This window comes from Salmo trutta, chromosome 39 (assembly GCF_901001165.1).
Source record: "Salmo trutta chromosome 39, fSalTru1.1, whole genome shotgun sequence".
In the NCBI taxonomy this organism is placed as follows: Eukaryota; Metazoa; Chordata; class Actinopteri; order Salmoniformes; family Salmonidae; genus Salmo; species Salmo trutta.
In genome coordinates, this window is record NC_042995.1 from 17,949,689 (window position 1) to 17,964,980 (window position 15,292).

A 15,292-nucleotide genomic window follows, 5' to 3' on the forward strand; every position below is an offset into this window, starting at 1 on the left:
TCTCAAATGGCACCCTATTCCCTACGTGGTGCACTAGGAAATAGGGTGCAATTTGGGATGCAGACAATGTCTTTAATTCCCTTTTGTTTTTTTTCAAAATCTACAGGTTGCAGAATGTTTTTCAATGTCTTAAAACGTCATGTTAGGATGGGTTGGTTTCATTCAGCGTCTTTACTATCCCACCAGATGAAGCTGCTGAACCTGTACATAAAGAGAGCCCAGACGTCCACCAGCAACAGCAGCAGCTCCTCAGACATCTCCTCATACTAATGAACATGGCCCAACGGCTCCATCCGTGTGTGTGCAGGTACATACAGTACAGGGTTGTGTTCATAGGGCACCAAACGGTGCAAAACAGACTGAAACAAGAAGGGACTACGTGGACTACTGGTCCAATCAGAAACACTAATTGTATTATATTTTTACCGTTTTGAAATATTTTCCATGGCGTGCCCTAATGAACGCGACCCAGATAGGGAAACAGTTGTGCCTCAAACTTTCTTTCCAGACCTCCTTGTAGTTTTAATGTATTATAATAAAGGCTGTTGGCTGTTCCTTGTTGGGAAACCCTATGCCTGTCGCAATTAACATTTTATTTCCTTCTGTTTTGTCGTCTTGTAAATACTTTAATTCCACATTTTATTAAGATTTGAATGCGCCACTAATTCACACCTAGTCAAATGAATGTAAAGAGCTTTGAAGGAAACCTGAGTCCTTTATAAACCGTCGGAAAGGTTTTAATGTTGATGGAAGCAGAGTGTCGCTCTGTACACGACCGCCTCATTGCCTCTAGTGTTCCTTCTCGCAATGGATAGATAGGCTTATTTGGAAACGTGTTATTTGTAAAGGGTCAATTTAAAAATGGCGATTTCGATAGTAATTGTTCCATAGTATTTGGCGTCTGAAGAGTTTGTTCTTGGTGGCGATGCTATGTTTTTAAGCCTGTATTTAAAGAATAATCCTTGTAGAATTTCTCAGTTAGTGAGAATCTAAAAACGTTAATTTCCATTACTGGTAGAAGATCATTTGGCTGGCCAATGATTAGTACATGCAGTGAAAAGCTGTATTGAATAAGCCTCTGTAAACTGTCTATGTGTGTAACACCTGTGTTGACTGTGGTTTGGGCCTCAACAACTGGTGAAGGAATATTTTCCATTTTCACTAGGATTACAATATCACCCTTCATACGTTATTATGAAAGGGGAGTTATTGGTTGAGTTGGTAGAGGTTTGAGTCTGCTGTTTTTTGTGCTTTAACATTCGGGCACATTGTAATGAGTCAAAACTACTGGGATCTGAAGTATTCTTGCAATGTAAAACCGCAATGAAGAGTCCTAGAATTTTCAAATGTGAAATATTTTGTCTAAAAACAAAATATGGGCAATACCTATTTGTCATATAGTATAAAGACCTTGACAATCTGACATATTAGTTGATAATCTAAGGACATTGTAAATGCCAGCGCTCAACTAAAAATCTTTACCATTTTAAAGACATAGGAGGCAAAAAAAAGAGAGAAGAAGTTTTGTCTTTTGAATTGAATCCAGCAATAATGAATTAGTAACAAAAAAATCCAACTACTTGGATGAACTTTTTTGTCAAAGCACTGTAAATTACCATTGTAAGTTAACCATCCTTGTTTGAAATGTACAGATGCCATTTTTTAGCGCTCCTCTGAAATGTTACTGCTGCTTTAGAAATACTAATCATGGCGTTACACCTAATGTATTTTACTCTCCTTATTATGAATGTTAAAGGTACAGTTTCGGTTAGAACTAGAATTCAGAGTTTGGGTCAATTCCATTTCAATTCAATCCATTCAGAAATTCCATTTCCCAATTTTCCTCAATGCTTGTCTATGGGGATTCAAATGAAATTGGAATTTCAGTTTACTTCCTGATTTGATTGAAAGGAATTGAGCCCAACCCTGTTAAAAGTCAAGATAAGTGTGGCCTGTTACTGAGAACACTATCGGGCCTTACTGTTTCTGTAGTACAGTTTCACTACATTGACTGTTAAAATGTACTGTAACAGTGCAGAATCATTATTTTTTTTCTCAAATGTGAGAACTCTTAGCAATTTTATCAGCTATGGACTGGATGGAACATTGGCTATGACTAAGTCCAAAATGTTGTCAATTACAAACACAGTATTTCTTTTGTTAGACCTGCCTGTTGCAATTGAATCAAAAAGGAAACTCCAAATTAGTGTTTTGTACAGTTCTTTTAATCATTGATTCACAAACTTGGTATAAAAAGAGAGTCAGAGAGAGACCTCATTTGCATGCGAGAGAACATGCAATATTATACCCAGCGATCTCAATGATTAACTAACATTCCCTACTCTGACTTTATGTTGAAGAAACGTTGCTTCTAATCTATGAATGTCTGGTCAGCTTGTATTATATAACACACACACAAACACACACTATTGATATCATCACAGCTACCAAGCTAGGGCTGATTTAACAGACCAAACATTGTATAGTATACTGTAATTGTATGCTGTGTGCACACATTGGCCTGTATCAAAAACCAAACCCTATTATCCTCAAGCCACGTATCTTGAGCGTGTATTTGCTTGTGCCTTGTTTTTTTTTTACAGTACACCTGGCAATATTAATCCATACTAATAGCTTCTGAATGCTGCTTTTGAAATGTTCTTTTTGCCCCCATTTCGAAATACTGTATTATATGTCATGAATTATACAGGAAGTGTGTTGCGTTGAAGACCAAGGTTATGTCCCAAGTGGAACCCTATTCCCTACCTCGTGCCCTACTTTTGACCAGAGCCTTATGGGACCCGGTCAAAAGTAGTGCCCTATATAGGGCATAAAGTTCCATTTGGGATGCATCCCAAGGCTGCTGTAAATAAAGCCAATAGTTTAATGGCAGTATTTTCCACAGATGTAATATTGGCTTGGCTGTCCTATTCCTTGTGAACCACTTACAATGCATGCTTCTTTTGTTTAGCTCCAGTCATTGTTTTATCCCTCCCATACCTATATTTATATGCCGTCGGTTATATTTTCTGTGTATTATGACAACTGTACATATTTCATGTTTTGTTCACTTCTTTCTCCCGTGATAGAATTTGTTGAAATTTTAAACTTGAAATAAACCAACTTCAGTCCCTGTCCGAAGCATGTAATCACATATGTTGTGTATTTGAAGTATAAATTGAGAGCAGATCTACAGTATCTTCTCGAGAATGTGGGAGAAGAAAATCTCCTGCAAGACATGGGAATAGCAGCAGATGGCGCTCTTTGCATTTTCTTGAGAGGAAAAGCATCCTCTGTGTATTACTTTAATATTTTTTTAAAAAACACACTTTCCCGCACCCTCTCTGCTTCTCACCGCTTTCCTTCCATTGAAAATGAATGGGAAGCGGTGTTTCACCGCGTGCTAGTGTACACGGGGCATTTAGAGGAGGCAAACTGAAAGTGGAATTGAACAGTTATTAGTTGTCCTGCTGCTCTTATGGGCTCACAGGTGCACTGTAGCCGTCCCTAATCAGGGGTAGGATAGAAGGCACAGGCCATTACGCTTAGGATGTGGTGAATCAGCAATAAGACCGCAGACTCTCTCATTTGTCACTGCAGCATCCTTGGTTTGTGTGCGTTCTCCAGTCATCTGAAGGCTCACCAATAAACAGTGGAAAAACACTATCACCACCTGCATCATTCGTGATCAAAAAGAAAGTGTTAGTAGGCTGGCCAGCTTTGAAGTGGATTCCCTGTAACAAACAATTCAATCAGCAGCATATGATTAAATTAACACTGGGGCAAATGTGTGACCGCTGAGACATCCAGGTTTACAAGCTTTAACTAGGCATTAATCTTTGAACTCTTCTGGATCACCCAAGACTCCAAAAAGGTCCTTTTCATTTAGAGATCAAAGCTGAAGGAGAAACGGTGCAGTAGCTGCAGTGCGTGGCCTGTCAAGCAGCTACCTAGTCTCCACCGTCCTTAATACCCTAAAACAGTCTCATTAAGGCAGGTATCTCTCTGCGGTGGCCGTGTCTCATCTCCGACACGCCACCACCAAGGTCTGCTCAACTCCGCTCTATTAGTATTCACACGCTGTTGAAAATGTATTTTACTAAAGCCCCCTCCATTTCCACTGCCCCGGCCAACCCCCTTCTGTTTAAAGATCTTTATGGTGTATGATTAGCACACATTTCCCCAAGCAGGCAGGGAGTGGCGGCTGGGTCGGGAGGTCGCCATAATGAAAGAAAACAACTTCATTGTGAGATGACTAGGCCATAAATCATCGGCCATTTTCTATAAATCACGGCAGATGGCAGGGAGCGGTGTGGGGACTCATGGGAGCTCGTATGCCCCTGTGCATGATGGGAATGGTGGTAGCATTACCGCGGCAGCAGACGCTGGCAGACTAAGAGGTCAGTGAGGAGAGGAAGACAGTGAGGCAGAGCAGGCAGTGGGGGAGAGAGGAGAGGTTTTCTTCTTGTGGCCCATGTTGTGTGTGTGTGTGACTGCACTTCCGTACCTGCCTGATGAGAGGCAGCAGGACCCCGGAGGTCTCGGTAACAGCACCTCTCCAGGCTGCCCTCCGTTTAAGGTGTCTAATCTGCCTGTTTAATATGGAAGGGCCCTCATCAGGCCCCTGGCTTAGTCCCCCAGCTGTAGAGAGTAGAGCAGCACCAGTGTCAAACTGACAATAGATGTCTGCTGATCTGGGAATCCAGGAGGTGAATTTCTGTTTTATTATACAGGATGATAAGAAACTGAAAAAAGTAGGATTCAGGGATTGATGTGTTATTCAGTGTTTTAAGCAGTCTGAACACACCACATTTCATGTCCTTTCAAGCCAGCAGAGAGCCACTTCTAGTTGAAAGGATGTTCCGCAGAAAATAATTCAATCTGACATGATTTAAAAAAAATTAAATAGAACACCTTACAAACAATCTAATTCAACTCCCTTCTGAAGATGTCTGATTTGAAATATACAGTCAAAAGTTTGGACACACCTACACATTCAAGGGTTTTTCTTTATTTTTTACTATTTTCTACATTGTAGAATAATAGTGAAGACATCAAAACTATGAAATGACACATATGGAATCATGTAGTAACCAAAAAAAAGTGAAACAAATCAAAATATTTTTTATAGTTGAGATTCTTCAAAGTAGCCACCCTTTGCCTTGATGACAGCTTTGCACACTCTTGTAAAAAAAAAAAGAAAGAAAAACTCTTGAATGAGTAGGTGTGTCCAAACTTTTGACTGGTACTGTATATGTTTTAAAAGTAGTAATTTAATTACACTGTAATTACACTACAATCACTCTACACACTGTATGTACAGTGTGGTAAAAATCAAATTGTTTGAGTTAAAGCTGTTCCATGTGTGTCCACTAGAGAGAGCTTAAGGGCTGCTATATTGAGCTAGACACTTTAACCTGTTGAACGTGCGTTCAACAATGGATCAACGCCATTTCATATGTAGGCTATATAATATGTTTTTGTTATTCTGTCTGTATAATGTTCTCTCAACTTACAGTAAGCACTTCAAACTAGATATATGTTATCATTTAGGATGTATATATTCATATAAAAATAATTTGTTTAGTATTTTTCATGTAGAAAACATTTATTTTATAAACAATTTTTTTTTGGTAAAGCTGCCAAAATGTATTTTTGCAAAGCAGCAGAACAATCTCTCTCTCTCTCTCTCTCTTGGAGGCAGCACATTATTTTCCTCCTCAGCTCACAGGCTAATTGATCTCCCTCCGTATTGTAGCCTCCTCTCTGCGCCATGGGTCGGGGCCAGCAGCACAATGCAAGGCTGTGATTATGGTTTGATTTAACAGCATAATACAAGATGGCTTCCTCTGAGAGAGGGGATTTATGGGCCTGTCTTGGCAGTGGGCCCGCCATTTCTCAGATCCGCTTTTTACTCTGGTGACCCCTCTGACCTAGGGGTCATTAGAACCCCCAGAGTCTCTCCGATTGGCTAGACAGAGGATTCTGGAACGCTTGTTCTCCATCAAACACTGCAGTTACCATAGCCGCAGCCCGGCAAATCCTACAGACATCTGGTTGAAATTGCCACTTGTGATAATTGTGTTTGTTTTTTGTTTATTTTTCCCCTCAGCGCTGAGGCTACTGAATATTCATTAAGGTGATATGAGGGGAAGGAGAATCACATTTTGTTTCAACAATCCTCTGAATGAATGCAAACACAACTCCTCCCGATGACATCGAAATCTGTGGTAAAAATAGAAAGGGCAGAAAGGGCCATTTTGTTTAATTTAGTTTGTAGAATTTCTTAGCTCTCTAAGGCGATGTGTATGACTTGATGCTAGTTAAAGTCTAAATTCTCATGTATTCTACATAGACTACAACACGTACTATTCTTATCTTCAAGAGAATATCTAAAAAGAAGCACATCGATACACCCCCCCCAAAAAAACAACAATATTATTTTGTCTCAATACAGTATCTCCGTTAGTTGATGGATGTCAACACTGTATTCATTTCAGGATATTGTTTAACTTCAGCCTCAGTCCTATTTAAATATAGGTTCGAAAGTTCCTCAGCCAAAAGACCGAAAAGGAGAAAAAAACTGTGTTCCTCCTTAGTGTGAATTGGTGCATGTGGGGAATTCTCCACATTCATCTATTCCTCTGGTACATCACACTTAAAAGTGGAGCCCCATTAGCCTCTTCTCTTATTTTTCTACTCCTTTTTTTGGGCTTCTTCTTTTTAGTCCAGCTGGCTCTCCATCAGAGGCTCAGTTTCCCTTGGAGACCCCTCGGTTCAAACACTTAGTAAAAACAGGACAACTGAACTGACTGAGGCAAATGTTTCCAAGTCCTTGGCTGCTTGGCCGTCTAATGATCATTGCTCTGCTCAAGGGGTTTAAGGACTTGTTCCAGTGGAACGTCTGTGGTTCAGGTCACTCTAGTCGGTGATATTGGACAGATGGAGGGCCAGATGAAGGGTCAGTGTCTAGCTTTGGTATGATGATACTACTGTATATTTATCGAAAGAAACGGCCGTAGAAAAGTATGTGCTTACAGAGAATTGTGCATATTGGAAATACAGTTGAAGTCGGAAGTTTACATACACCTTAGCCAAATACATTTAAACTCAGTTTTTCACAATTCCTGACATTTAATCCTAGTAAAAATTCCCTGTCTTAGGTCAGTTAGGATCACCACTTTATTTTAAGAATGTGAAATAATTGTAGAGAGAATGATTTATTTCAGCTTTTATTTCTTTCATCACATTCCCAGTTGGTCAGAAGTTTACATACACTCAATTAGTATTTGGTAGCATTGCCTTTAAATTGTTTAACTTGGGTCAAACGTTTCGGGAACCTTCCACAAGCTTCCCAATAAGTTGGGTGATTTTTGGCCCATTCCTCCTGACAGAGCTGGTGTAACTGAGTTTGTAGGCTCGCACACACTTTTTCAGTTCTGCCCACACATTTTCTATAGGATTGAGGTCAGGGCTTTGTGATGGCCATTCCAATACCTTGACTTTGTTGTCCTTAAGCCATTTTGCCACAACTTTGGAAGTATGCTTGGGGTCATTGTCCATTTGGAAGACCCATTTGCGACCAAGCTTTAACTTCCTGACTGATGTCTTGATGTTGCTTCAAAATATCCACATAATTTTCCTGCCTCATGATGCCATCTATTTTGGGAAGTGCACCAGTCCCTCCTGCAGCAAAGCCCCCCCCACAACATGATGCTGCCACCCCGTGCTTTACAGTTGGGATGGTGTTTTTCGGCTTGCAAGCGTCCCCCTTTTTCCTCCAAACATAACGATGGTCATTATGGCCAAACAGTTCTATTTTTGTTTCATCAGACCAGAGGACATTTCTCCAAAAAGTACGATCTTTGTCCCCATGTGCAGTTGCAAACCGTAGTCTGGCTTTTTTTGTGGCGGTTTGGAGCAGTGGCTTCTTCCTTGCTGAGCGGCCTTTCAGGTTATGTCAATATAGGACTCATTTTTGCACTTTTCACACCAAAGTACGTTCATCTCTAGGAGACAGAACGCGTCTCCTTCCTGAGCGGTATGACGGCTGCCTGGTCCCATGGTGTTTATACTTGCGTACTATTGTTTATACAGATGAATGTGGTGCCTTCATGCATTTGGAAATTGCTCCCAAGGATGAACCAGACTTGTGGAGGTCTACAATTTTGATGGCTGATTTATTTTGACTTTCCCATGATGTCAAGCAAAGAGGCACTGAGTTTGAAGGTAGGCCTTGAAATACATCCACAGGTACAACTCCAATTGACTCAAATTATGTCAATTAGCCTATCAGAAGCTTCTAATGCCATGACATCATTTTCTGGAATTTTCCAAGCTGTTTAAAGGCACAGTCAACTTAGTTTATGTAAACTTCTGACCCACTGGTCAGTGAAATAATCTGTCTGTAAACAATTGTTGGAAAAATTACTTAAAGTAGATGTACTAACCGACTTGCCAAAACTATAGTTTGTTAACAAGAAATTTGTGAAGTGGTTGAAAAACGAGTTTTAATGACTCCAACCTAAGTGTATGTAAACTTCCGACTTCAACTGTACGTACTTAATCGGTATAAAATGAGTACAGCAGCGGGGGCTGCTGAGGGGAGGACGGCTCATAATAATGGCTGGAATTGAGTCAATGGACTAACATTAACAAACCAATGGAGTACAGATATGGACAATTCAGTAATTCCAGATATCAAGACGCTTTATGCTGTTGAGAATACTATGTTGAATACATCCCACTGTGCACATGGTTGAATCAATGTTGTTTCCACGTCATTTCAATGAAATAACGTTGAACCAACATGGAATATACGTTGAATTGACGGCTGTGCCCAGTGGGAATGAAGCAAAATCCAGGCTATCTTTCTCAAGGTTAGTAATGAGTCCTTATGATAGTGACCATCATCATATGGGATGTAAGACAATCACTCTCTGGAGGCCAAGGGAAACGGGTGCTCTTGAAGGTGGACTCGTCCTAACAAACCAGAGTGGCGCGGGGGCCCTAGATAGCTGTCAAGTCCCCCGACAACCCCCACCCAGACATTAATGCAAATTATGGCCTGATTATTAAACTTTAGAGGCTTGATCTGTCCTTTTTATTACAATTATCATCAGTCGGGGGGCTGCGTTCCATCATCACAAAATAAACATCATCGATCATCCTTGTGGTGATTAGCCGGTGACAGGCATCGGGCTCTGGCTGCTTTGCATAACTGGGTTCTAATGCCGGGCAGTCCGGACGAGGGGTGAGGGGTGGAGAGAGCGAAAGAAGGACTATTTTTCATAGCCATGATTTTAGATATTGTCTGTCTGCAGATACTTTATGTGAGGTTAATACTGTGCTGATAATCAGACAGAAGAAAAAGGGAGTGGGTTTTCTTTGGCAAGAGAGGCGATGTGGTGAGAGGATAGGAGAGCAGAGGAAAGGGGTTAAGAGAGGACGGAGAGGAGAGGGGGAGAGGAGACCAGCTCGCTCTCTGTAGCAGCATTACATCACCATGTCCTCTTGCCCAACTCCAGTCCTGCTTTCCCAGCCAAAGCATGCGCTGCTCAGCCGCTGTAGCCCTGTTAAGTCCTTCCAGCAAGGCTAGAAGGAGCCATACAACATGCCTGGTGCCTCAGCCAAGTTACTTTACATCAGGCTGTCTAATTGCTGTGGAAAATGATGTTGCATTTTCCTGCTTATTGAAAAGGTGTGTTAATAGCCACAGTGATTTATAAACTGAGAATGACTGCAGGTTTTCTTCCAAAAAAAAGAGGAAAATAATCATGTTTTGGAGCCTTTTTACTTGGTAGATTTTGGCAGGCTTGGTTTATTTTCTCGCTAGGAAAACCATTAGCATGTGTTACTGTGGAGTTATTGCATCAGTCTATAAATCCATGATATCAGTAGCCTAGTCACTGTTAAAATCCTTTTCACAAATAAGATCATTTTCTTCATGGAGACATAAACTGTATCTATTTTCAATGGCTACAATAGTTTTAACTCTACTTTAAACAGTATAGTCTTTGCCACTGGAAGAACACAATCCCATCACAGACAGACATGCACTTTCACCCTATGTAGCCTTAGCTACAGTACACTTTTGTTTAGAAATTCTGGGTTGAGATGTAGTTCCCTTCAGGAGAACCTGTCTTCTCACACCGCAACGGAATGCAATCTTCAAACCAGCTTTTCTATGTGAAGATGTAGAAATATATTATTCATGTTTCAACCAAACCACCGTTACGTTGTTGACCTCGTGTGCCATGCAGATCAAAGAGGGATGCTTCCTGTTTGGGTCTTTGCTCTCTGAGTGAACAAGTCAGAGTTCTGGGGAGGTTTGCTCCGTTATGGGGTAAGTGGGTATGTTCTGGGAGAGATTGTCTTGACAGCTTCATGGTTAAGAAATTCTGTGTCTCAACTGCATTCCCAGTCAAACCTTTGTTATTTCACCTTCTCAAGCCAGCACTAGATGTAGAAAACAATGTACTCAACAGACTTATATTGTATGGCAGATGTAGGTTTTATGAAACTTATTCTATTGAGGCCTTATGAAACATCCCTTTCAATATAGATTTGTTCATGAAAAAGTAAGAACATTCAAACAAATACATGCAAAAGGTGCCCAAGTACACAGAAGTGAAATCCTCTTATCTTGATTGGAAGTATCTGAAATTAAATGGATTTTGTATCAGTTCTGCTCATTGAAATAGTTCCATAGTAATGGTCTCAGAGCCTTGTTACTACTGTGTCCTTGCTCATCACAGTCCAGGGACAATCACACCATCAAGGGCATTATCCCTGGCCCTTCCCTGCTAGTGATACACACTACCACCATCCTGGCCCAATAAACATCACACTGGATACCCTTTTAGTTGAATGCTGAACCTGACAGTAACAGCAAAACCTCCGCTTTTAGCACTTGAAAGGTGTTCATCATTTTAGGTGGGAAAACATCTCCGGCATGAGGCATCACTTGACATCCTGGGTAGTGCAGGGCGAGAGAGGGAGGGAGAGTGTGACCACGGTCAAAGCACCTCTAGCATCTCTAGCCCAGTCCCGCTGCAGTGATGCTCAGTAGTGATCAGCTGTTGGACTCTAATATCCAGGCCCTTAGTAGCATTTCAGGAAAGTTCCGGGCTGAGACAGCGAGAAAGGGATGGAAGGGATGGGATTGATTGAGCGTGTTAAAACTCTGCAGATAGCGGGGTCTATGGGAGTCAGGAAGCCAGGGTAGTGGCAGCAGCAGAGGGGGGTCAGGAATGCCACCTTGCTGTTCACAGGACTTCCAGGTCTCCCCTCTCTGGGGCTTCAGGAAGCACTCATTAAAAAACCCTAGCCTGGCTCCAGGTTCACCACACTGCCCCCTCATCCTCTCCTCTCGATTTTGAACGAATACTAAATGGGACATTCCATCGTCCACATCAATAAATTGCTACGCATCAAAATACCACTGATACCTATTTTTGTGTCTAAACTTTCAAGGTAATGAGCATCACAATTGTTTTCCAAACACCTTATTGTGTGGTATTTCTCTCATAAACAATAAATATGACAAATTCCCTTAAACAGATGGTAGGCTATTGAAAGACAGATGCTATTTTGCATAGCAACACATCATGAATATGTATGATATATTAGTTTATGACACTGATGGCCTCGTAACCGATTGGATACGCCTTCTGAACTGTTTTGGAAATACTAGGATACATATCCGGGATTATACCGATAAACATTTAAAATTGTGCTGTGAGGTTTGTGCTGCAATATTTTGTTAAAATTTGCTGTGATGTTTTTTCTTTGTCAAAATTAAACCCAACACTGCTTTTGTTGGAAAAGCATATTGTCATATTCTATCACATTTGATTTATAAGAATGCTCAAAACTAAAATACTAATTTCCTTTCCATTGTATGTTCTCATTTCCATCACGTGATTAACACGGACAACAACTTCACTTGACACCCCCTGCGTACTTTAACACTTTCTCCCCGCCCCTATTGTCTGGGATTTATGATGAATAGGTCCCCCTAAAACCGCTGCATTTAAGCTGCAGAGCAGAGAGAAGAGAAAGCCTCCACTCCTTATTGACAGACTGTTGTGTAGGTAGGTGGGTCACAGGTGAAAGACCATGCTTTTGGGCTGTTGGTGTGGGACCAAGCTGGACACTGTCGGGCCTCTGCTTAGCCCAAAGACAATTTTACCCTCTAATAACCTGTCCTTTCTTCGTGAACTACTCACCACAATTTTAAAAACCTATTTCTTCTACCAGTCATTTTCTTTCAAATTCATGAAGTGAGATTAAAAAGTACACGCTGCAGGAGAAATTAACTTTTATTGCGACGCAGGGCTGGTGTTTCTGTTGAGGAGGAGGTGGACTTTCTGTATGAGGGCGCCTACTGCTTAGCCTCCTCTGCTTGGATAGGGGCTGTCTGCCACCAGAGTTCTGCTGAGCTGCTCAGAGCATCACAACTGGGACTTGGTGTTGTTGAACCTGCATCTGGAATCTATTTCCAGTAAATCTTTCAACTTTAAACCACGCCATCTGATTTGACATTCCCCACAAAGCTTTACAACATGACTGCATGACAGAGGTGCTCACCAGTGGTGGGAAAAAGTACCCAATTGTCATACTTGAGTAAAAGTAAAGATACCTTCATAGAAAATGACTCAAGTAAAAGTGAAAGTCATCCAGAGAAATACTACTTGAGTAAAAGTCTAAAAGTATTTGGTTTTAAATATACTTAAGTATCAAAAGTAAATGTAATTGCAAAAATATACTTAAGTATCAAAAGCAAAAGTAAAAGTGTAAATCATTTCAAATGGCTTATAATAAGCAAATCAGACAGAACATTTTTTTAAATATATATTATTTTTATATATGGATAGCCAGGGGCACACTACAACATGCAGACATCATTTATAAACTTGTGTTTAGTGAGTCTGTCAGATCAGAGGCAGTAGGGATGACCAGAGATGTTCTCTTGATAAGTGAGTGAATTTGACCATTTTCCTGTCCTGCTAAGCATTGAAAATGTAGCGAGTACTTTTGGGTGTCAGAGAAAATGTATGGAGTAAAAAGTACATTCTTTTTTTTAGGAATATAGTGGAGTAAAAGTAGTCCAAAATATAAAGTACAAATACCTAAAAAAACACTTATGTAGTACTTTAAAGTATTTTTACTTAAGTACTTTACACCACTGGTGCTCACAGTACGCATAAGATTGAACTCACACACACACCCCCGCACAAACACACACACACGGCCGTACAGTATTGGTAGGTATACACATTCAAACACGTATAAAATACAAGTTTGCAGCTATTTAAATCCATTAACTTGGCCATTTTATAAGACTTTATCATGAATAAGACACCAGCTTTTGAAGTGAGTGACTCCCTCTCCCTCACTAACTCAGCCAGTGGGTGCCTTTCTTTCCCAGTCCACTCTGACCTTTCAGCAGAGGTAGATTATGCAGGGAGCATTGTTAATATTCACCAGGTACAGAGACATGGCCCTTGACGTCCTACTCTTCCTAGCCCTTCTCCTCCTATTGGCTGTGTGGTGGTCCTATTGTAATGAGCGGATCAGAAGTCAGGAAGTCAGTAGGACATCACCATGAGTTATTAATATATTATTAATTCTTATAAACCACCTCAGAAGGGTTTATGACTTCCAGGTTGCTGCACCGCTCACCTCAGTGCTGCAGGAGAATAATATTCAAGGAGATCTTTCTCTCTCTTTGGACTGTCTAAAACATGGATCATCAACTAGATTCAGCCGCGGGCCAATTTTTTTTCTTGAGGGGAGGGTCAGAACTCCATTTATCATATTTTATCATATTTGACTAAAACATAATAATTTCAAACCTTGCTTACATTTATTTACGAGCACATACATGTACAGTTGAAGTCGGAAGTTTACATACACTTAGGTTGGAGTCATTAAAACTAATTTTTCAATCACTCCACAAATTTCTTGTCAACAAACTATAGTTTTGGCAAGTTGGTTAGGATATCTACTTTGTGCATGACACAAGTCATTTTTCCAACAATTGTTTACAGACTATTTCACTTATAATTCACTGTATCACAATTCCAGTGGGTCAGAAGTTTACATACACTAAGTTGACTGTGCCTTTAAACAGCTTGGAAAATTCCAGAAAAGGATGTCATGGCTTTAGAAGCTTCTAATAGGCTAACACGGAACCCAAACCGGCTGCGCGTGTGCGTCATCGTGCATAAATGTATTTTTTCCCCCCACACCAAACGCAATCACGACACGCAGGTTAAAATATCAAAACAAACTCTGAACCAATTATATTAATTTGGGGACAGGTCGAAAAGCATTAAACATTTATGGCAATTTAGCTAGCTAGCTTGCACTTGCTAGCTAATTTGTCCTATTAAGCTGGCTTGCTGTTGCTAGCTAATTTGTCCTGGGATATAAACATTGAGTTGTTATTTTACCTGAAATGCACAAGGTCCTCTACCCCACTAATTAGTCCACACATAAAACGGTCAACTGAATCGTTTCTAGTCATCTCTCCTCCTTCCAGGCTTTTTCTTCTCTTGACTTTATATTGCGATTGTCAACTTTCATAAATTTGGTGCATTACCACCACCAACCTATTTCGTCTTTCAGTCACCCATGTGGGTATAACCAATAAGGAGATGGCACGTGGGTACCTGCTTCTATAAACCAATGAGGAGATGGGAGAGGCAGGACTTGCTGCGCGATCTGCGTCAGAAATAGAACTGACTTCTATTTTAGCCCTTGGCAACTCAGATGCTTGTTGGCGCGTGCGAGCAGTGTCGGTGCAATTATTGAATAATATAGATTTCTACATTTATTTTGCAATGCACGCGACGCTAGTGGTGTAGTCAGCCTGTAATTGACATCATTTGAGTCAATTGGAGGTGTACCTGTGGATGTATTTCAAGGCCTACCTTCAAACTCAGTGCCTCAGGAAGGAGATGCGTTCTGTCTCCTGGAGATGAACGTACTTTGGTGCGAAAAGTGCAAATTAATCCCAGAACAACAGGAAAGGACCTTGTGAAGATGCTGGAGGAAACGGGTACAAAAGTATCTATATCCACATTAAAACAAGTCCTATATCGACATAACCTGAAAGGCCGCTCAGCAAAGAAGAAGCCACTGCTCCAAAACCGCCATAAAAAAGCCAGACTATGGTTTGCAACTGCACATGGGGACAAAGATCGTACTTTTTGGAGAAATGTCCTCCGGTCTGATGAAACAAAAATAGAACTGTTTGGTCATAATGACCATCGTTATGTTTGGA

The 15,292-nt window shown here is 40.7% G+C and overlaps 1 protein-coding gene across 10 annotated transcripts in view; it reads left to right on the forward strand.

The window, feature by feature from the left end:
* The window catches only part of LOC115179797 (CLIP-associating protein 1-B), a 38,107-nt gene extending 34,966 nt beyond the window's left edge, over positions 1-3,141 (forward strand). For all 10 annotated transcript variants that reach the window (XM_029741575.1, XM_029741576.1, XM_029741579.1 and 7 more), the window contains one exon: positions 187-3,141. In XM_029741575.1, the coding sequence (XP_029597435.1) occupies positions 187-270 (84 nt within the window). In that variant the 3' untranslated portion in view covers positions 271-3,141. The remainder of the gene's footprint in view (positions 1-186) is intronic.
* The last annotated feature ends 12,151 nt before the right edge of the window (positions 3,142-15,292 follow it).